Here is a 22088-nt window from a genome sequence, read left to right on the forward strand (position 1 = left end):
AAAGAGAGCAAAGTTTTAGACTTTTTGGACCCTATCCTAAACCACAGGTCCGCTGAGATGGTTACCTGACATAACCACAACAGGTGCAACATCAAGAAAATGGAGGCGCCAAAGTGAATTTTGGCTTTTCCAATAAAATAAAATGAGAAAGAAGTAGTTCAGGTTAGTGTCTGAAGCCATCAAAAAAAAAAAAAGCACAAGAGAGTGGACCAGAATCAATAGCTGGCAGCAGGAGCAACGGAAAATCAACGATAGACAACTACCTCGGTGAACTCTTTACCAGAAAGAGAGCAGGGTGCTAATGTTTGTCAAGCTGGAGGAGAGGAGGCAGCTAACAGCACCCAAGTGAAACGGGGAGCAGAAGAAGATATAACGAAAAAGGCGAGGCAAGGTGAATTTGTTTTTATTACACATTTCATACACAACTACATTTCCAGGTGCTTTAAATAAGTCCTGAAAAGACATTTAACCCTCAGAGACCAGCCAACATTAGGCCTATTTTCTTTCAGAGGCTAGAGCGGCTCAGTTTAAGCTAGAGTGAAGGGGCTGGTTGTTAGCCATCAGATCGTTGCCCACTTTGTGAGTAAATGACAATATCAGTGGTCGCTTTTTCATCCTGTTTTGTGCAAATCTGTTGTTCCTATTGTTCAGCCCCTCTTGTATGTGTATTTTGTGGATGTTTTCTACAAGATTACTATTCCTTTCATAGATGGATATTATGTTTTCATCGAAGTATACAACTTATTTTTAAGGGTCATAATTATGTAAAAGAAAACATGCAAAACCAATGAACATTTTACAGCGTAAAATTTTTTCACATGGGTATTGAGGGTGACACCCTCGCACATATATTGCGTTATCTCCACAGCACCCCCCTCACTGTCTTGAGCTGAGTACACAACAAGTATGTGAATTATTTTGTCTTCCCTAATTAAGTGAGCAGACACATTTTTTATAAGCAACTCATCAGTCTGTCTCATAAATTGTAACCGTCCGAGACAACCTTTCTCCCCCTGTCATTTCTATGTACCCTGAATGACCTGAAGTTCTGCTGGTCCACATTTTTAATTTCTCCGGGGAGATAATGACCTCCCCTCCTCCCCCATCCTTCCCTTCATTCTTTTTCCTTCTTTTCTCATCTCACCACCTGGCATCGCTGTTGTTGCTTCTGGCGGTAAATTTTTCCCCCACTTCTTTCTGTTCAAGTCAGACAGTCGCAACCTTATTTGTCCTAACAACATGACTTCACATAGTTTCGTCTCTCTGCTTCGGTTGATTTTGTATATTTTTTGGCAGTGTCTGTGTTTCTCTGTCTGTATAAGTGTCTTTCTCTACTGCCTTCCCTTTTCACTCCTTCACTTTCACAGTTCATCTGTTTTTCTCAGCTCTCTCACACATGCACACCATGTCTTTCTCCCTCTTAGCCAGGGAACGTTGTACTGGTGTTAAGTTTCAATACAGTAGGACATATTTTCAACCATGCAGGAAATGTCTAAACTGCTAGAATCGTTCTATTTCATGCTCATGCACGCACACACACACCATTTCATTTCAAATGAATAAGTATTTTTACAGAGTAATAACAGGTTTTTCTTTTAAGATTTGGAAGGGCATGTAATTTGATTTAACATACAGACGCTGGAGGGGGGGGCCAGGCTGCAGACAGGAATGGCACCATAGAAGAAGGGGTCCGTCAGCGGGACAAGTAGCACCAGAAACAGCAGAGCTCCCATCAGATATGTGACAAGCAGAACTGAACGTTGAGGGTGTTGTAGGGCAGAGCTGATGTCTGGCAGGCCCTGACTGTTACAGAACGAATGGCACAAAACTGGACCCACAACATGACCTTCACAAAAACAAATCACAGATTTGACCGAGTGGTGTGTACTGTAGGTTAGTATGTTAGCAACCAAACGTGCAGTGCTCGCCACATCTCACCTGTTCTCATGAACATAAAGGCAGTAAAGGCACCGAACACGGTTGTGTACAAGAACTGCATCCCTGCAACAGAACAGCACAGAGAAAAAGCTATTAAAAGTCAGTATCAACGACAGAAATCATAGGCTTTTACAGAATTTTAACTTTTTTCTTGCATTATCACAATGTGGTGCATGTTTGTAAGGCCAACTGACCTGCCACCAGGAGGATAACATTCATACAATCCTTACAGAGGCGCCTTTCTTCTATGATATGATGGAAATGAGCTAGAATAACAGTAAAATATGAATAGTGTTGAAAACAAATATAATGTAGCTCTTAATAACATAATAAAAATGATTACAACAAGTTTAAAATGTAGTAAGATAGCTGATGTATTTTAGTCTGCTACTAAGTCAATGTAACCCCAATATTTAATGTGCAATACTTAAAATTGTAAATATGAGTTGTTTCAGTCCAAAAATTGTGTCGCTGTACCAACACCAAAGAAGAGCGGAACTGTGAAGATGGCAGCTGTGGGTCCAGTGCAGGGCACCAGCATGGGCAGCATGGCCGCTCTGAACACCAGCTCCTCTGTCAGTGGTGCCACCACCTGGTTCCTGAGCCACACTACGTCTTCCACACACAGCCTCCATGACTGAACATCTGGGCAAATAAAGCAAAGACTTTATGATGACATAGATCTAAATATAGCATTAAAGTATTGTGAAGACACACGCACCCATTGCAGACTTCAGTTCCGCTGTGAAGCCATCAGGGTTGTCCATAGCAGTGTGAACCAGGGGACCAAGATAAAAAACCTGATGTGTAGAGTAAAATCAGCTGTTTAGAACATCTGGAAGAAGTAAATAAATTTCCAAAAACAGACGAGGATCTGGAAACCAAAGTTTGAAACCAAATTTGTCAGGTTTAAAGACGCCCATGGGATATCACTACAAAATGCAGAAATTTGATGGAAGTTGTAAAGCCAAACTGCATCATAGTTGGAATGGAAATCAAAGCTCTGAAATGTCAAAAGGGCCTTAGAGCAGCATAAATAACATGTTGTAAGAGGTAAACGTGATGTACAGATCTACAGTTTGAAGCTACTAAAAAAAACTCCTCAGCTGTGGTTGGCCTCATTTATGCAAAAAAACATTCTTTTTGGTGTAAGAAACAACAGGTAAGACAAAATAGACGGAAAAAAAAAATGTTTTGCCCACTTTCTTACTTATAAGACATAAGTGCAACTATGCAATGATCATTTTCTAATTTGTTTTCAATTTTAATACAAAAATCCTTCTCTAAAGGTTATGTTTTTCTAAAAGTGATTTTTTAACAACTTAAAAGCAAAAGCATTGTTTTTCTTCAAGCGGTAGAAAGGGTTGGGGCTCACCATGGTTAGTAACAGTGGCAGTATGGCTGCAGGAATGAAACCTTCAATACGAACTCCCATCAACTCCCACACAGACACGTCGACCTGGAAGGGCAGAATACAGGTTTACAAACGTTGTCTCTGTCTCTGCATCCATGTTGTTGTTTTTTTACTAGAGCTACAGATTCAGGTTCATCCCTAATGTGTGACATCAGATGATTGTTCAAATGATTAATGTTGAAACATGAAGAAATATCAGTAGTTTGTCACAATATTGTAACAGATTGCAGACTTTTGACTCGTGTACTCACTCTGACATCAGCCCAGTGTATCCATGTCTTTACCACTGCAGGTGACAGTGCAGAGACCAGCAGCACACTGGCACAGCGACGCTTTATCACACTGGGATGGTCCCTACACACACACACACGCGCACACACACACACGCACGCACAAGCAGCTCCAGGTTAGTGGCCCAGTTTAACAACGCTGTCACAGCGCTGCAGGTGAGTTGCGTACCTTGGTAAGCTGCTTCTCCAGACATACAAACTGCCAACGTAGAGACAGGCCAGCAGCAGGCAGCTCAGCACCCCCACCCAGCACCTTGTATGGGTGTGCTCCTCTTGCCTTATAAGGCCATGCTCTGGTTCCAGCATGACAGAACTGAGAGATTGCAATTTGCAATCAGAGCTTCAGGAGATTCCCCAGGTGAGAGATGGCAAACAAAGCAGCAGAAGTTTATCGTACATTGGACTGGCTCGGTCCTGTCTGTCAATTCAGATAAGTAGATCCTCGTGAAGTGGAAATCTGTGCCGAGAGGGAAGCTGATTAGCTTTAATACTCTACTTGGAGGATTGAATGCAGTGAACACACACACACACACACACACACATGCACGGATATCTGCTACAGTGTAAGGAGTGGAGAGAAGAGCATCTGTAAATGAATACAATAAAACAGAAAAAGAGTAAACTGCAGGTGACAGTGCAGAGACCAGCAGCACACTGGCACAGCGACGCTTTATCACACTGGGATGGTCCCTACACACACACACACACAGCTCCAGGTTAGTGGCCCAGTTTAACAACGCTGTCACAGCGCTGCAGGTGAGTTGCGTACCTTGGTAAGCTGCTTCTCCAGACGTACAAACTGCCAACGTAGAGACAGGCCAGCAGCAGGTAGCTCAGCACCCCCACCCAGCACCTTGTATGGGTGTGCTCCTCTTGCCTTATAAGGCCATGCTCTGGTTCCAGCATGACAGAACTGAGAGATTGCAATTTGCAATCAGAGCTTCAGGAGATTCCCCAGGTGAGAGATGGCAAACAAAGCAGCAGAGGTTCATCGTACATTGGACTGGCTCGATCCTGTCTGTCAATTCAGATAAGTAGATGTAAATGAATACAACAAAACAGAAAAAGAGTAAATATCGTTGGGAGCTCAAAATTTTTAATCTTGGTCATGATTGTATCAGAGATTTGATGTTTTACCAGTGATGGATGATCAAACAAATGAGTTTCACTTCATGCTACCATTGAATTAAATGTTTACAAATATTCTTTGAACAGTAAGGAAAGACTTGGACACACTGAAGTAAATCTGTTGCCTAAATTAACTACACAACAGGAAACCACTCGAGACCACTGAAAGTCAACATCAATGAGAAAATTGTTGTTCCCTGACCGGGAATCGAACCCGGGCCGCGGCGGTGAGAGCGCCGAATCCTAACCACTAGACCACCAGGGAGTGATTGGCGCTAATGAGTCGACATTTCAAATCGACCTGATTGATGGTTCAATCCCTTCTGAGTAGTGATGCAAAACATAATTAAAGAAAACGGTCTTAAACTATTAAAAACATAGCTGTATTCATTGCGAAAAAAAATAATTCTGACGGTATTACCTTCATTCCACCTTGTAGGAAATCTCTAGTCTTTTGATTTTCCTCTGTGGCGATTCTTAACTATTTATATACTCATTTTTATTCAGCATTGACATTGCATTTTTATCACCGATTTGCCCATCAATAGCTCTCACTTATACTTTTATTTAGTAAGCTGGTCTCTGGCTTAATAAAATCATACATATCTATGAATTATACCGTTTAAAAAAAAAAAAAAAAAAAACTTAAACCCTTAAATGTTATCTAATCGTTAAAAACAAAAATTTTGTTCACAAACGGCAGCCTCATAATTTATGGAGTTTGATTACATTATGTCATTAAATGTAAAGTGTAGTTATGTAATTAAAACACAGAATTGACTCATGAGAAATGTAAGCAACAAACTAATATTTATTTATTTTCATCATCATTCATCAACATTTAACCTCATAAATATAAACTGCAACATGAGGTACGCAAAATGGATGGGAAGCAGAGTACCACTTTATCTGCACACTTCAAAAAGCATGCATACAGTAGTCAAACAACACAGAAATGAGGAAACACTCACTTCTATGACTAAAGCAGGCATGACCATCACATCCACACAGACTGTGGTGGATTCAAGTCACCGGGTTTAACCTAAATGAAATGCTTGAAGCGGAAAACCCCCGTGAGCATTCATGATCCTGCTTTTAGGCCTTATCACGATCTGATACTGCCGTTCTCTTGAATTTGAAAATGTATATCCTGACCTGCACTGACAACATTAGGGGTTTGAGTCCAGCTCATGACTTACCACACACTATTTTTATATCTGACATGTCTGGGCATGTTAATGGACTATTTTCAAAGGTGGATACAGACATGCAAGATGAACACCCCCAGAAACAGAACAAATTCCTTGACCATGTGCAGATCAGGAGCAACTGTAAACTATTTTCCCATCATAAATGTTGCAAGGCACATTTTGACTTGTCATGATAAAGGGGGACACATCCATTTCATCCCCCAATTAAAAAAAGGAGGATCAGCCAGTGTTAAAATACTGAATAAAGAAAATACACACAAACACACAAAACACCAAATGTGCAAAAGATTTACAACAATCTGACATCATTTAAATAAATAAAAACAGGCGAACAAAATCAAAATAATACTAATACATTAAGACAGACTAAAAAAAATAATGAACACATGTTACTTTAAAAAAAGTCTCAGACTCAGAGCACTTTTCTGCCAAAATAAAGGCACTTTAAAAACTGGAAAATAAGGAGCCCCAAAATCCTGAAAGTTTTTTTTAATCTAACAAACAAGATAAAAATACAAATAAAAAAAAATCTCTCAGGATATGGTAAAAGTTGCTTGTGCTTGTCTTGTCCTCTCACTGTAGCACACATTTCTCTTTGTTGCTGTATTTTCTCCTCCTCATCTCAAGACCTCGTTCAAGACGCTCATCTTCCTCCAGTGCACTGCAAACACACAGAAACACATCTTACAATATGAGCCATAAAGTATATTGGTCTAGATATGACAATATGTACGCAGTCCAGTAGTGATTTATTGTTTATAAATAAGGAATAAGAATATATTAGATTTTTTTAAATTCAATTTTAACATGGTCAACAAATCATTTAAAATATGCGGTGCATATGTGCTTTTTATGCACAGCGACAGGAAGCATGGCTGAAATCGACTCCCCGGTCAAGGAGTTAGTTCCAAAAGGGGAGCTCCTTCAGTAGTGTGGCAGCGTTTTGGTTACAAAAGATCAGATGAAAAGCAAACCGCAGTTATATGTTAGTTTTTACTGAATATTTGAAGGCAAACTGTGGCATTTATGCTGTCATGCAATTGTTATCAAATGCTTCATGACATTTTTTAAGTATTCTGTCATATCGTCAAGAATATCGTTATCACAGAAATACCCTGAAATATTGTGATACTATTTTTGTGCCATGTCGCTGTGACTACACTGTTTATAACTGCACACCCACTCACCCTCTCTCTTTGGCGTCGATGTCTCTGATAATCTCGTCCCGTTGGTTGACTAAAGACACGAGCTCTTGGAGGAGCAGCTGCTCCCTCTGCTGCTGAGTGGACGACTTCTGCCAGTCTGCAGGACAAACAGCAGAACTTTTATATAATATAAGTCATCTGTTCCATTTTTTTACATTTAGATCAGTTCCATTTCTGCTGTGCATTAGTCTCAAACTGGTTTAAAGTTACATTTCTGTTGCATTATTATTAGCTTGTCAGTCACCTGAAAATCAATTTGGTGAATTTGGTCATTTTTAAGCTACATTTATTTGACAGTTAGAGTCAATAGTAACTGCGCAAATTAAGAGTTTTCACACAAAACATGGAATCAATGTGATGCGTTTTTTATAGCACTACCCAGCACATCTGAAACAGTTGGCAATAACTCCACCTCAACCAGCTACAACATTAGCATTTTAAATGGTGGTATTTCTACTTTTACTTAAATTATCTGAATGCTTATTCTACCCGTTACATACTGACCTTCTATCGCCATCATGACCCGCAATTCTCTGGTCAGAAGCTCAAATCGTCGCTCCAGATCCTGCTCCTCTTGTCTGTTAGATACAGTCAATAATCAGTGTGACGTATACGTGTCTGTTATGTGTGTAATGTTTATGCATGAGAGTTCTTACAGTAGCTCCAGGTTGTCCTGTCTGCGTATTAGAGCGTTCTTCTTGTTCACCAGAGTGAACCACTCCTGTATCAGCCTCTCCTCTTCGTCACGGTCACTTCCTGTACAAGCAGGAAAAGAAAGAACAGTCTGGCCTTGCTGTCCTAGATGCTAAAGCGTCATCAGAACCACAGCCGATGGGCTCAGACATCAAGATCTGTTAAAGTGCATTAACTCGCTCACACATCTGTGTGCGACTCACCTGTTTCCATGAGGCTCCGCAGTCGTCTCTCCACCACTGCAGCTCTGCTGTCGATGTGTTTCTGCTCCGTCTCTAAAGCTGCCAGCTCGCTCAGCACATACTGGCTGGTGTCCTGCAGACACTGACCACAAGCCCCATCACACACACAGACACAGACACACACACACACACACACACACACACACACACACACACACACACACACACACACACACACACACACACACACACACACACACACACACACACACACAGATGCAAAAACACAACCACACGTGAACATACACAAGACAACAGCAGACAGTGACAAAGAGAGGTAAAGATGGAAAGGAGATTGAAGGCAAGAGAGAGGCATAAAGTAGTGAGGGGAGGGGAAACAAGAAAAGAAGGGTCAAAAGATTAGAAAGAGGCCAAAAGCAGAATATTTAAATTCTTGGAGGTGATTTATTTGAAATGAATTAAGCAGCGTTTGGAGAAGACGATAGGAGATATGATTCGGTCCCACTTGCAGCTTTAAGTCACGTTGTTGTGAGAATCAAAAAGATACAGAGATGAAGTAGAGAAGAACAAGTAACTGACCATTGTTTCCTCTTCTTGTTTGGGAGGCTGGGTCTCAGCTACACTCTGCAAAGCTGCAGACACGGACACATAAAAGAAGAAGAGACAAAATCAAGATGAGAAGTTGAAAGAAAATCAAAAGATGGTAAGATTCTCTGAGAGTCTTGGGCTTCAGGTACTCACCTGTATTATTAGAGTTTTCTGTTGCAGAGTTAGTCACTGTGTCGTCATCCTGGAGAGGAAAAAACATGACGTTCATGTAGCTATTGCAAAGCTGACACACAAATATTATACTACTGTGTGTGAGTTTATTCTCTCGGTGGAAATATAATTAATGTTTTTTAACATTATTTTGGACAATGACATAAACAGTTACAATAGCTGTAGTTGTTTGTCAGTTGTAGTAATGAGGAAAGAAAAAGTCTCACCTGAGCAGCTCCAGATTTGAGTGCCTTGGTACCCGACCGTGGACGTGGGACTGGAGTTATTGACTCATCCACTGAAAACAAATAATAGCAACAATCACATGTTGAATTTCACTTTATTATTGAGCCGTCTTTGCCTCAAGTCTCATTTTAAGATACTGAAAACTTGGTTTGAAATATTACTCATTACAGTTTAAGTCTATAAGTCTTAAAAAAAAGTATATACCTACCTACCTACCTATGAAAACTATTAAAGGCTAATAGCAAGTTAAAGTTTGGGAAAAACATATCCAATCTCTTCTTCAGAACTGTGTGGGTGTAGTTTGAGCAGATTTGATCAACAGTGATCTGGCAACACCAAAACTGGCATTACATTTTAATTCAAATGTTTTCACATCCTGATTGTGTTAATGTACAAAACTGATTTTTTTTTATACCGTATGAAAATGATATTAATAACTATTAAATATTCATAAATTCAATGTTTATTGATGCACCATTACATTTATTGAAAAACCTTAGATATGCATAATTTTGAACACATTTCCACTGAGTTCAGTAAACTGGTAACATTGGTAACCTTGGTAACCTTGAGAAACCTACCAGAATCTTAACCGAGGTGTTGTAAACTTGATTTAATGATTTGTTTGTTCGTGCTTCTTGTCTCCTCAGGAGCTCAAACTATGCTTCTTCACATTCCTAAATTCCCCAGAGAAACGGTGTCGTTCCCCCTTCCCTCTTTTCATTCCTGCTCTCCTTCATTCTGTTTTGCTCCGGTGTAAAAAAAAAAAAAAATGTTCCTCTCCTTTTTTCCCATTTACATGAAATCCAGCATCTCTAACACAGGAATGCTGTATACAGTTGAATAGCACAGAGCGCTGTAACTCTGATAAACCGATTGAAAGGTCCATGAAGTGGAAGAAAGATGGGATTAATCAGGTTAAAAATAATCATTACTACAACAGCCTACAAGAGACTGGGAAACACAGATGGATGACCTGGAAACATAGTCCGCCAGCATGGAGGCATACATTTAGTAAAAGTAGCTTAAATGTTTACAAAGGGAAATGAGGCTCATACCTTTAACCAGTCGTTTGGTTCTTGGTGGCGGAACAACCAGGGTGCTGCTTCCTCCTTCCTCCAGACTCACTCCTTCGTTCAGCCTGGCCATGCAGAATGCGGCAGCATCGACGTTGGTGGGAGCAGGACCGGAGAGGGCGAGGCCGTAACTGGACTGACTGCTGTTGTGCTCTATTTGCAGCACGCTCAGCTCCTGGTTGGTGAAGTGCGAGCGGATCTGGCTGAGGTAGGTCATGACGATGAGCCGGTCGGGGACGGACAGAAGAACCATGTCGGACGGCTCCAACAGACGAGAGATCCCCAGCGCCTCAAACCCATCAAACGCCTGATGTTGTCAGAAAAGAATGGCGTCATCGGCATAAAGCAGAGCGGACAGCCACGATAAAAACAAACCTCAGAGCATATTCTTTTGACCTGGACTGAAACTGGAGGCCTTTTAGAGAGACATGTCTGTTGTTGTCCATTTAAGTTTTTGTTTCAGTTTGATGTCTTCACAAAAAACATCAGAAAATACAGTTCGCTCACAGAAATAAGTTTAATTAGCACAGCTAATACTTTGTAGCCTTTTTTTGACCTGGGTTTTACCTCTCAGGATACACGGAGTTTGCTCTATCTTATTGTTGGAGATCTACCTCTTCTCTGCACTGTATTATTTGAAAAAAAAAAAAATCATTCTATTTAGAGTTAATATTGTCCTAAAAAGATACTGGAATTCAACCAATAGCCTTTATTCTGGCCCAATTAGAAAATAAACATTAGCTGGGTGAAGTTATTCACAGCTCTCATCAAATAATAACAGAAACGGAGGAGCAGCATAGGAGAGGTCATAAAACACAATGATTGAAAGGGATTTCTACTAAATAGTAAACTGTTAACACTATTAAAGTCATGGTGCACTAAACAGCAATGACGAGCTGAACATAAAATTCATTTAAATAAACCTCGTCCTCACCTTCTTATTGTTGAGCTTGATGTCATGAGGCTTCAACTGGTCAAAATTTCTAATGGGACAAAATCAGAGAACATAAAACATGTTAACTTAAAAGGTTTAGATCGGACATTCTTAACGTGACAATCTTTAAATGCAATGTGGAAAAATGCAACAAAAACATATATTCAGTTCCAGAAGGTAGCAAATAACTGGCGTACACTTTGTCCGGATGGAAGTGGTGCAGGATGGCGCAGAAGGCCAGGCCGTTCCTCCAGGACGTGCTAAAGTTGGTGACCTTTACCCCCTGGCACCCGTTGGTGATGTTCTGACACCACTGGAGCAGTGACTGGCTGGAGTTCACCAGGTCCTGGAAGAGGGAGGAAAAGAAGTTCAAATTTGGTTGTGTGCGTTCAATTTAAAAAGCCGGCAAGAGTTCATGCTAATGTCAGTTTTGACCTCAGCTTTGTCGTCCTTCCCATCGACCTCCTCTCTGACCACTGGAACAGGATTGGGGATCTTAAGGTCAGAGGTTTCTTCTTCTGGTAATGAAGGAAGTCGAGTTGTCTTAATCTCATGATGATGGGGAGAAGCAATGTGCATGTCTGGTCGGGATGGTGGTTTCTTCTCTCCACCATCGGTGAGGCTAGTCGGTGGGTGTTTCCGCCTAAGAGGAGACAAGGTGTAGGACATTGAGATTGACTGATTGGTCAAATAAAGATCATCCATGCGAGATGGTGTCAGCATTGCCACCAGCAAATCCTTAGATTTAAGCAAGAGACATGCAAGCTTGCCAATGCGAGCAGATCTCAGCACTGACTTGATGTTAAAGAGCATGATAGGAAACATACAGCATTCAAGAGATCTGTACTTGGACTTGCGGCACGGTTTCCTCAACACAGGTCTATGCTGTTTGGCTCTTTATTTTTTGCACGTTTTCCACCAAACAGTTATGTATGTATTTCATTCTTTGAGCACTTAGTTGAAAAAACACAATTTACACAGCAGCAAAACAACACAACACCTGCCATGCACTCGTGTGGCAACATCTTCACAAAGATAATACCAGAGTTGCTTTTTTTGGAGCAAGTTCAAATCAGGCCTCAAGTCACCCAAGAGAAGTCAAAATTAGAGTCTCACCACATGAAACAGTATTGAACATTGTGCTTTCCAAGGCAAGTCTTAAGCCAATAAACCTTATGATGAAATACTCAAGCTGTCTCATGTGTTTTCTTGTATTCTTCTGAAGTTTACCAGTCAAAATTTTAGACTTGGCTGTTTATGCTTTCCTTTTTTTAGTCAACTTAAATCTAAATGGAGAAAAGTGTTGAGTAAGTGAAGTCTCATGTTCTCATTTTCCCAACTTCAAGGTTCGGTGCGGAGGATCTAGAAGTAGAAATGGAGTATAATATTCACAATTATGTTTTTATTAGTATATAATCACCTAAAACTAAGAATGATTGTGTATTTGTTACCGAAGAATGAGCCCCTTCATACATACACGTATGAGTGGGCCCAATCCACGGAGCTCGCCATCTTGTCCTGCCATGTTTCTACAACACCTGCCTGGTAAATGAACGTGTTTCTCAAACTCCACACACCAGGTTTGTAAATCAGGCTTGGGTCATTTCCTAATTCTCGACAGCCACAGAAAACATGATCCATCTGTTAAATGCTGAGTAGTAAAATTGGTAGAATTCCCTTTTAAGGCTGACACAAGTCTCAAGTCTTAAGTCTGCATATCGCACACGCAAACAAATACAAGGCTTCGGTGGCATGTCATTTCAGAGAGCAGCACAGGATTACAGCCTATCTAACTTACACATCCTTCTCTCCCAGTAGCTCTTCTATCCCAGTTAGTGATATTTCCTGCAGGCCATCGAGGCAGGAAGGAACCGAGTGCTGATTGTGATCAGTAAGGTCAGTGGGGATGTTTGATTGGCTTTGAGGCTCCATGGTATCGCAGTCAATATCACCAGGGGCGGGAATGAGTCGCTTCATATCGCGAGGGCCAGAGACAGGGGATGCGTCGCCTGACATGAGGTGGATTTTAGCCAATAATAATCTTTCCTCCTCTTGGAGCTGCTGGTCTCTGGACAGACTGTTGTGAAGGTTGTTCATTTCACTCTTTGTGGTGTTTTTATCCTGGTTTAAACTGGAGGTCTTGGAGTGGTTTGTGTCTTTCTCTGCCCTCATTTCATGACTCGTGTGTGAATGTGTGGCTACTTTTGTGCCACCGTGCATCCTACTGATGCTTGTGTCAGTGTGTATCTTAGTGTGTTTTGGGTCAGGGTGCATGTTGGCGGTTTTAGTGCTTGGAGGAAGGGGCCAAGGCACAACCGAAGACTGGACAAATTCTCCCTCCTCATTGGCTGCTACCTCCAGGCTGTGACTAGTTTTTGTGACAACATCATCTCTCTGTCCTTTCATTGTCTGTTTTAGTGCCTCTCTATGTTGGGGAGCAGGTTTGTCCCTCATCATTGGACTGATTGCTTCTTCCTGCTGAGACTCTGAGGGAGGGTCAGGATGTGGACTGTCAGTCTGACTGGTTAAGGACTCAGAAGGTTCAGGTTTATTTGGCTGACTGGCAGCAGAGCTCTGGTAAAGCATCTGTTCACTGCAGGGGGGTGAGGAGGGCTTCTGGGTGACAGCAGGGGATAAGTGGCCTTGGCTGAAGACAGAAAGGGAGATTTCAAAGGTGAACGTGCAGGCTGAAGTGCTGTTGATAAAAGAGACCAACCAAAGACCCAACCAGTATACTCGTCATGCCCCATTCTCATCTGCTAACATACCACCATTCATCTCACGCAGCCAGAGCTCCATCTTGAAATGGTCACAAAGGTTGAAGGACAATCAAACACAGAAGTTGCTTTTGAACTGAGGATAGAGTATGGCACTGGCACTCTGCTAATGTCATAGCTGTCTCAAGGCCTTGACATCACAGTTGTTTGGACAAGACTCTCACCAAGACTTCCAGAACGTTTGTGGAACAGAGGTCTGGCTATGTGAGATTATTCTAGACTCTTAAAAAAAAAAATACATGACCTACTCAAGTAAAGCCAAACACCAGTTTTAAGCATGCTCTGGCCTCGACTGAATTGCCACATCCAATGATCAACCAAATCCATTAATCCATGCTACTTGATGTGCTACTTAACTGCATTGACTACTGAACACATGCTTGTTTACACAGAAACACAGTAAGACACATCCACTGCATTCCTTCCCGTTTTCCATGCTTGCAGCACTGCTGCTACACATTTACACAAACAACTAAAGGTGTTTTTTTAGCCTGTATATTTACATTTTGGAAAATTTGGCATCATTAAAAGTAGACTGAAATAAGGTTGAGCAGTTCCTGTTTGCAATATATCTATGGATATACAGACAACTATTATTATATTATCTAGACCCTAAGGAAACCTTAAAAATGTGACAATTTCAGGCAGGTTCTGGAGTTAAAAGAGCATTTATTGATGTTAACTTGGGCATTGGGGATTATATTGAAAATGTGGAAATGAGCTATTAAAGGGTTTAGAGTACCTTGGTTGAAAACTAGATGCTGTGAGTCAGGCAGTGCTGCAGCTTTAAGTTGAATGTGTTGATATGTCGTCAAAATGTGGAGCCAAACTAACAGAACTAACTTCCCCGTCTTCTCTCCTACACTTTAAACGGCTACAGAAAAAGTCACAACCAAGATAAAACATAAAGTGTCCTTCAAAAACAACATGCTGATGATGTTCTTTGAGAGATGGCAGACACGATTCGCATGCCAACACCCAACTCTTTCTTGAGAAAGACTTGCAGGACAAGACCAAACCCCTCAGTAAGCGAAGGACAGTAAGGTTTAGTAAATATTATTTCCCTGTGGACAAAGTGAGAACAACCCACAGACACAGTCCTCCGGTCCACAAGAAGCAACAGGCAGATCTCTCTCATATAGCCAACTCTTTCCCGGTTACTCACCTCTCTCCCTGCTGTTATTTATCTCTCCCACATCCTTTACTCACCCTGCTTCCCCTTCCATGTACAGCTCAGCCAGCCAGATGGAGCCAAGATCCTCCTGTCCTCTCTCATACTCTATTTCCTCGTCCTCCTCCTCTCTCAGCCACACTGGGATGGCACCACATTTAAGACTGGATGTGCCCTTTTTAACCGATCTCAGATGGTCCGGGGTTTTCTTAACAGCAGTGACGGAGTCCTCGTGTTTGTTGTTTATTTGTTTGGCTGCAGGGACAGAATCACTTGGTCTGGTTGGAACCAGATCGGCCTCAGCTCTGGGTACAACTATGTTTGATGGTTTGGGATCAGATTTGCATCCAGATTCATCATTACTCTGCAGCCTCTCATCATCTGCAATATCACCCAACTCTACCTCCATCAGTGGCGGCCAGTTGTTTGATTGGCTGTTGTTCACTTTCTGCTTGTTTTGCACAGATGAAATGTCAGGAATAGTTGCACCTTCTCCTTTTCTGTTCTGCTCTTTTTCCGTCTTCCTTCTCTCCTCCTTTTCTCTCTGATATTTTTTCTTTTCTTTCTCCTTAATGTTCTCCATCTGCTGCTTTGTTTTTGTCACTGCCTTTTCCCTCTCCTCCCGTTGCTTGTCCTCCTGCTCTTCTCTCTCCCTTTCCACCCTCTCCTTCTCCTTCTTTTCCATCTCTTCTCTGTCCTTTTCCTTCTCCTTCCTCTCCATCTCTTCTTTCACCTTTTCCAACCTCTCCATCTCCTGTTTTTCCTTCTCTTTCCTCTCCATCTCTTTTCTTACCTTTTCTAACCTCTCCCTCTTTTCCTTTTCCTTCTCCTTCCTCTCCATCTCTTCTCTCACCTTTTCCAACCTCTCCATCTCCTGTTTTTCCTTCTGCCTCCTCTCCATCTCTTTTCTCACTTTTTCCAACCTCTCCCTATCTTCCTTTTCTTTCTCCTTCTTCTCCATCTCTACTCTCATCTTTTCCATCTCTTCTCTCTCCTTTTCCTTCTCCTTCCTCTCCATCTCTTCTCTCATCTTTTCCAACCTCTCCCTCTCTTTCCTCTCCATCTCTTTTCTCACATTTTCCAACCTCTCCATCTCCTGTTTTTCCTTCTCTTTCTTCTCCATCTCTTTTATCACCTTTTCTAACCTCTCCCTCTCTTCATTTTCCCTCTCTTTCCTCTCCATCTCTTTTCTCACCTTTTCTAACCTCTCCCTCTCTTCCTTTTCCTTCTCCTTCCTCTCCATCTCTTCTCTCACCTTTTCCAACCTCTCTATTTCCTGTTTTTCCTTCTCCTTCTTCTCCATCTCTTTTCTCACCTTTTCCACCATCTCCATCTCCTGTTTTTCCCTCTCCTTCCTCTCTATCTCTTTTCTCACCTTTTCCAACCTCTCCCTATCTTCCTTTTCTTTCTCCTTCCTCTCCATCTCTTCTCTCATCTTTTCCAACCTCTCCCTCTCTTTCCTCTCCATCTCTTTTCTCACCTTTTCCAACCTCTCCCTCTCCTTCTTTTCCATCTCTTCTCTCTCCTTTTCCTTCTCCTTCCTCTCCATCTCTTTTCTCACCTTTTCCAACCTTTCAATCTCTTGTTTTTCCTTCTCTTTCCTCTCCATCTCTTTTCTCACCTTTTCCAACCTCTCCCTCTCTTCCTTTCTCTTCTCCTTCCTCTCCATCTCTTCTCTCACCTTTTCCACCCTCTCTATCTCCTGTTTTTCCTTCTCCTTCCTCTCCATCTCTTTTCTCACCTTTTCCAACCTCTCCATCTCCTGTTTTTCCTTCTCCTTCCTCTCCATCTCTTTTCTCACAATTTCCAACCTCTGCCTCTCCTTTCTCTCCATCTCTTCTCTTTCCCTTTCTAACCTCTTTCTTTCCCCTTCCTTTTCCCTCTCCAAACTTTCTTTCGCTTTCTTCTCCGCCTCCTCTCTCTCCTTCCTGTCACTCTCTTCCCTCTCTGCCCTCTTAATGTTTTCCATCTTTTCTTCCTCCCTTCTCTCCCTCTCCTGCTCGCTGGCTGCTTGTCGCAGACTTGCCACCAGACTCAGCCCGCAGGTGTCGTCTGAAGGTAAGCGCTGAGCTACGTCAGTCTTGGAAACCTTTTCCTCAGGAACGGTCTGACTTTCTGCTATATCAAAAAAGGCTGCGGGTGGCAAGATATCCACATCAGTCATCGGGTCATCATCTGACTCTACTTCATGTGAACATGGCTGGTCTTCATTATTTAGAAGTAGGCATAGTTGCTCTGCAGAGGGGTGTGGATGACCTGCATCGGTTGATCCGGGTGTGTGCAGGATGGAGGTCACAGTCTCGTAGCTACGGTGCAGACATGAGGGACAGGAAAACTGTGAGACAGAGCTCACCCTATCATGACCCGCATCATGACACTGTGGCAGAGAGTCAGACAACATGCTTGATTAAACAGTTCCTTCTCAGACTTTGTTTTGGTGCTTGTCCAAAGTGCCTTGCAAAAGCACCTAAAGGAAACACTGATTGTTTGTTATGCTGAGACCCTGTTTTTCTATCCAGAGCACAAAAATAGTGCTATTTACATCACCTCTGGCATGATTAAGAGCATGTAAAACACTGTCTGGTGCCATGCGGTCCACAGCTCAGCTCAGAGGAAGACACAAAGCTAGCAGAAACAACAATGTCAGCTCACTGAGTGAATTTTAACCAAATAATCCAAAACCATGTACGATCGAGCCCTGGCACCAACAGGACGGGGCATCTATGATACGGATAAATGAAGGATGGACAGTTTTTATACGCAAAAAGTGAAGCTAATAAACACCAGTTTACAGTTTCCCACAGCAGCTAAAAGCATTACTTCTGTAGAGATAAAGTAATAACTCATCAAAATGTATTAAAATGTCTATCTGAATGTGTTAATGTAATAAAATATCTGATAAATATTTTGAATATTGTGAAAACCTATGAGAAAATTGCCTGATCATCATTATTGTTTTGAAAAACATTTTAATAATTTCTAATATAACAGTTTTTCCATAATGATAAGTTCAAAACTATAATATTTTTTTACCCAGTATTTGTTTGTATGTATATGTATACCATGTTATCCTTTATTAAATTCATCTTTGGAAGTATTAAAGCCTTGTTTTGTTGTATTAACTGCACTTGTTTTATGCAATATTTACAGAGATATTGGATCTCATTTGACTTAATTATTAAATTATTCCACAGTGATCTATTGGCTACAACTACTACTGCATCTGAGCGTAGTTAACAGAAACTTTTTTGCATTCTGCATCACACCTTAGCAAATAACCACACAGGCAGGCAGAGAGACTCACCCTCTATACAACACCCCAACTACCGCTGACATGAAGCCAGCAGACGCCTCCTTCTGCTGCTCTGCAACACACACATCTGCCTCTGTGTGTGCACATATCTGCGCACTACCACACACAAACACACACACACACACACACACACACACACATTTTACTATTTACTCTCATCAAATCACTTCTATTTAAATAGCCAGTGTAACAGCGTAGACAGAGGTTGAGATAAAGAGAATAGCTTCAGATGAGGTTAATTGCGACTACTGAGTAAGCACTGGTTAGGCTGCAGCACCACAGAGGATCGTTAGACAGCACGTGAGCAGGTTTGTTTTTTTGTCGGTGGACTCACGCCATGCTGCAAAGACTGCAAGGAACCATCACTGACTCACCCCCCTATTACACCCTCCTCCTCCCGCTGCTTCTCCTCCTCTTCTGGGCTCTGGCTATTTTCCATCCCTCTTTCCACTCCCGTCTCCGCTGAGGTCTCCTCCACAGCTGCCCAGAGCTGCTTTTCTGCCTCGCACACTGGCTCCTCATTGTCGACAAAACTCTCCTGACCACCCGCCACGACATCCTTTGGTTTCTCCTCATTTGCTCCCTCCTGTTGTGGTTTGCCTGACGGCTGGGTATCTTGTTCCGGCCGCAGTCCTGGTTCTGCTTTTGAGGGCAGCAGTGGCTCCAGCGCCAGAGTGGCACGCTCGCCAGCTGGTTTGGGGGGAACTGTGAGTGAGGTTGCTGGCTCCACGCCGGGTTCTTCTGGCTCCTCGGGCTCCTCTTTAACTGGTGATATGCCGGGCTGAGCAGTGGGCAGGACTATGTGGCGTGGTTCTGAATCTTTGGCTATTGCTACAGGGGTGTCCACCTCAGCTGCATCTTCTCTGTGTGAGCAGTAAAACAGGGAAAAACCATTACACATTTACATTTCCTACTTACATTAACATTAAGATTAAGAAACCAGACTATCAGCGAGGCGGACAAACAAAAAACACAGACAGGAGGATAAAGCAGAGAAGCAGACAAAAAAAAAAGGCCCCTCATCCATTCTTACCCTCTGCACAAAGGTTTTGTACCCTCCTCGGCAGAGATTTTTTCAGTTGTATCTTCCCCACTTCTCCCTTCTAGCGCTTTCCACAGAGGAATCTCTGCTTCAGACAGCCTCTGTGGAGGTAGCACCAGCGGCATGACCTCTAATGTGACTGGTTTATTCTCAGCAGATGGCTGAACAGGTGGAGTGCATGCTGCAGATAGTTTATTTTCTGGGACAACAATGTTTGACACTGAACCTTCCTTTATGGGAGAGGGTTGGCCAAGACTGGAACGAGGAGGGAGAGAGAGGAAAAGTAAAAAAGAAAGAGAGACAGCTGGAAAAACATCAAGGAACTCAGCTTAAATAGAAAAGAGGAAGAGGAGGACGGCCATAGTGAAACAACAAAAGAAAAAAGTAGCAGGGGTGATCAGCACCAGAGAATTTGATACCAGGGCCATGATCATTGATATTGATACCAGTATCAGTATGTCAAGTCAAGACTTGTGAATACATTTAAATTGGCACTGAATAATAAGCACTGACTATTCTCTGTTAATCACATGCAGGTGTAGCACTAAGTGTCCATGAGGCATTAATGGATCCATTTTCTTTGGTACCAGATTTATATCAGTAGCATCAATACATTAGGGATCAATCTGCTCACCGCTACCACAGAGACAATCAGTCTTATTGCCTTACTGAGCAGGGAATCACATAATAATCACTCCAGAAGAACAGAGAAATAATCACAATAGAAAAGATGAGTGATTCAGCCCAGCTTCATATCAATTCAGTGACAAAATACAGACAAGAACTTGCATTTGAATCAACAGAAGAAGTGATTTTTCAAGGCTGTTTCATTTTTTTTTGCTGATTAAAAAAGCAGTCATTTCTGGTGTAAAAACAAACAGGCCTCACTGAGAGTAATCACCACTCACAGTGACATCATTATTTTCTACTTCAGTGCTGTAACTCACCGCTCATCGGAGTTTATGGAGGCAGCGGTTGGTTTATCGACTGATGGAAGGGCCACCTCCCTGAAAACCTGAGAGGGCAGCTCCTCGGCTGTAACGCTTGTTTTGGCCGGGGGAGGGAGGTGAGGAGCAGGAAGTCGAGTCTGCGTCACACCTTTAAGAGCCGCGTGGGAGGGTTTGAAACCGGGAGGAGGCGTGTGCGTGTTTAGCTGAGAGACCGACACAGAAGACGCCGTTCTCATGTTCTGCTTGTCCTCATCTGATCTGTTGGCCTCGACACTGCAGACTGGAGCTGCTCCATCCTCCTCCCTCCTCCTGTCTTTCCCCTCTCTGGCTCTCCTTTCCCCCTCCTCCTCCTGCATCTTCCTTTTTTCTACCTCGTCCCTCTTCTTTTTTTGTTCTTCATTCTTTTCCCGCTCTTTGTCCTCCTTCAATCTCCTCTCTGCTTTCTCTTTCTTCTCGCTCTGCCTCTTCTCCTCCTCTTCCCCCCTTTTTGTTTCCTCCTCCTTTTTCTTCTCTGCCTCCTGCCTTTTCAGCTCCTCTTGTAGTCGTCTCTTCTTTTCTTCTTCTTCCCTCTTCTTCCTCTCTTTCTCCTCCTTTTCTATCCTTTCCTTTTCTTTCTGCTCATTCAAGAGCCTCTCTTCCCTCCTCTCTTCGTCCTCACGTCTTTTCTCTTCCTCTCTTTTCTGCTTCTCCTCCTCTTCTTTCTTCCTCCTCTCCATCCTTTCTTTTTCTTCTTTCAGGATTCTCTCCTTCTCTTTCTCCTCTTTGAGTTGTCTCTCCTTTTCGTCCCTTTTTTTTCTTTCTTCTGCTTCATTAACTCTTTTCTCCTCCTCCACCTCCCTCTTCTTCCTCTCCTCATCTGCTCTCCTCTTTCTCTCTTCTTCTTTTCTCCTCTCCTCCTCCTCTCTCCTCTTTTTCTCTGCCTCATTTCTCTTTCTTTCCTCCACTTCTCTCTTGCTTCTCTCTTCCATCTGTTTGATTTTCTGGTGCTCCTTCTCTTTTGCCTCTTTCAGGCATTTCTCCTCCATCTTCCTCCTCTCTTCCTCCTCTAGGAGCCTGTTTTTATCTTCCTCCCTGTTCTTCCTTTGCTCCTCAAACACTCTCCTGTCATTCAACCTTTTCTCCTCCTCCTCTTTCATCTTCCTCATGAATCTCTCTCTCTCAAGTCTTCTCTCCTCCTCTCTCCTGAGTTTTTCCTTCTCCTTCTCCAATTCAAGGATTCCCCTCTCCTGTTCTTGTCTTTTTCTCCTCTTCTCCTCATCCCACTTCCCCTTCACCTCTTCCTCCCTCAGTTTCTCCTGTTTCTCTCTCTTCTCCTTCAGGAGTCTCTCCTCTTCACTTTTCCTCCTTTCCTTCTCCCTCTTGACCTCCTCCTCCTCCTGTAAGAGTCTCATTTTCTCCTCTTCTAACAGTCTCTTCTTCTCCTCCTCATGTTTTCTCCTCTCTTCATGCTCCTTCAGGAGCATCGCTTTTTGCTCTTCCTCTTCCTGCCTCTTTTCCTTATCTTGTATCTTTTGAATTTCAGTCTCCTTCTGTTTCTCCTTCGACATTGCTGCTCCGTCTAATTGCTCTGTCAGCGATGGCTTTTCATTGGTTTTCTGTTCAAGACTGCAGAACAGATAAACAATAGTCCTTAATCCTAGATATCTGTGTGTGCTTCATCATTATCACAATAACCAGCTCACATTCTGTAACCTCATTACTGGTATTTTTGGGGATCTTGATTTTATCTGTTAAAATA

General features: G+C 42.4%; 2 protein-coding genes and 1 non-coding gene across 13 annotated transcripts in view; all 3 read right to left on the bottom strand.

Annotated features, from left to right (window-relative positions):
• Positions 1–1368: 1368 nt before the first annotated feature.
• Positions 1369–4548, bottom strand: LOC138634897 (CAAX prenyl protease 2-like). The gene is made up of 10 exons (XM_069722103.1): positions 4412–4548; positions 3812–3955; positions 3604–3706; positions 3314–3397; positions 2660–2738; positions 2416–2583; positions 2133–2204; positions 1939–2001; positions 1634–1846; positions 1369–1439 (listed from the first exon to the last, which is right to left on the bottom strand). Exons 1-10 carry the CDS (start codon positions 4546–4548, stop codon positions 1369–1371), a joined length of 1134 nt encoding a protein of 377 aa, XP_069578204.1.
• A 415-nt stretch (positions 4549–4963) lies between these two features.
• trnae-cuc (transfer RNA glutamic acid (anticodon CUC)) lies at positions 4964–5035 on the bottom strand. The gene has a single exon. It is a non-coding gene; the product is annotated as a tRNA-Glu (tRNA).
• A 526-nt stretch (positions 5036–5561) lies between these two features.
• Positions 5562–22088, bottom strand: part of LOC138632903 (EH domain-binding protein 1-like protein 1) — a 28935-nt gene continuing 12408 nt past the window's right edge. For 5 of the 11 annotated variants that reach the window (XM_069718805.1, XM_069718821.1, XM_069718797.1 and 2 more), the window contains 18 exons: positions 20348–21955; positions 19392–19655; positions 18733–19221; positions 18350–18454; positions 15084–17351; positions 12896–13744; positions 11533–11740; positions 11295–11443; positions 11098–11146; positions 10146–10470; positions 9069–9139; positions 8824–8872; positions 8662–8714; positions 8083–8203; positions 7843–7942; positions 7691–7764; positions 7169–7283; positions 5562–6642 (listed from right to left, as the gene is read on the bottom strand). In XM_069718805.1, the coding sequence (XP_069574906.1) occupies positions 6555–6642; positions 7169–7283; positions 7691–7764; positions 7843–7942; positions 8083–8203; positions 8662–8714; positions 8824–8872; positions 9069–9139; positions 10146–10470; positions 11098–11146; positions 11295–11443; positions 11533–11740; positions 12896–13744; positions 15084–17351; positions 18350–18454; positions 18733–19221; positions 19392–19655; positions 20348–21955 (6985 nt within the window). In that variant the 3' untranslated portion in view covers positions 5562–6554. The remainder of the gene's footprint in view (positions 6643–7168; positions 7284–7690; positions 7765–7842; positions 7943–8082; positions 8204–8661; positions 8715–8823; positions 8873–9068; positions 9140–10145; positions 10471–11097; positions 11147–11294; positions 11444–11532; positions 11741–12895; positions 13745–15083; positions 17352–18349; positions 18455–18732; positions 19222–19391; positions 19656–20347; positions 21956–22088) is intronic. The other 6 variants (XM_069718814.1, XM_069718830.1, XM_069718839.1 and 3 more) reach the window with 6 other exon arrangements.

The sequence above is a fragment of the Brachyistius frenatus genome, unplaced genomic scaffold, assembly GCF_029030835.1.
Source record: "Brachyistius frenatus isolate BFR_SWC_R1_liver_20210118 unplaced genomic scaffold, ASM2903083v1 Contig_5, whole genome shotgun sequence".
In the NCBI taxonomy this organism is placed as follows: domain Eukaryota; kingdom Metazoa; phylum Chordata; class Actinopteri; family Embiotocidae; genus Brachyistius; species Brachyistius frenatus.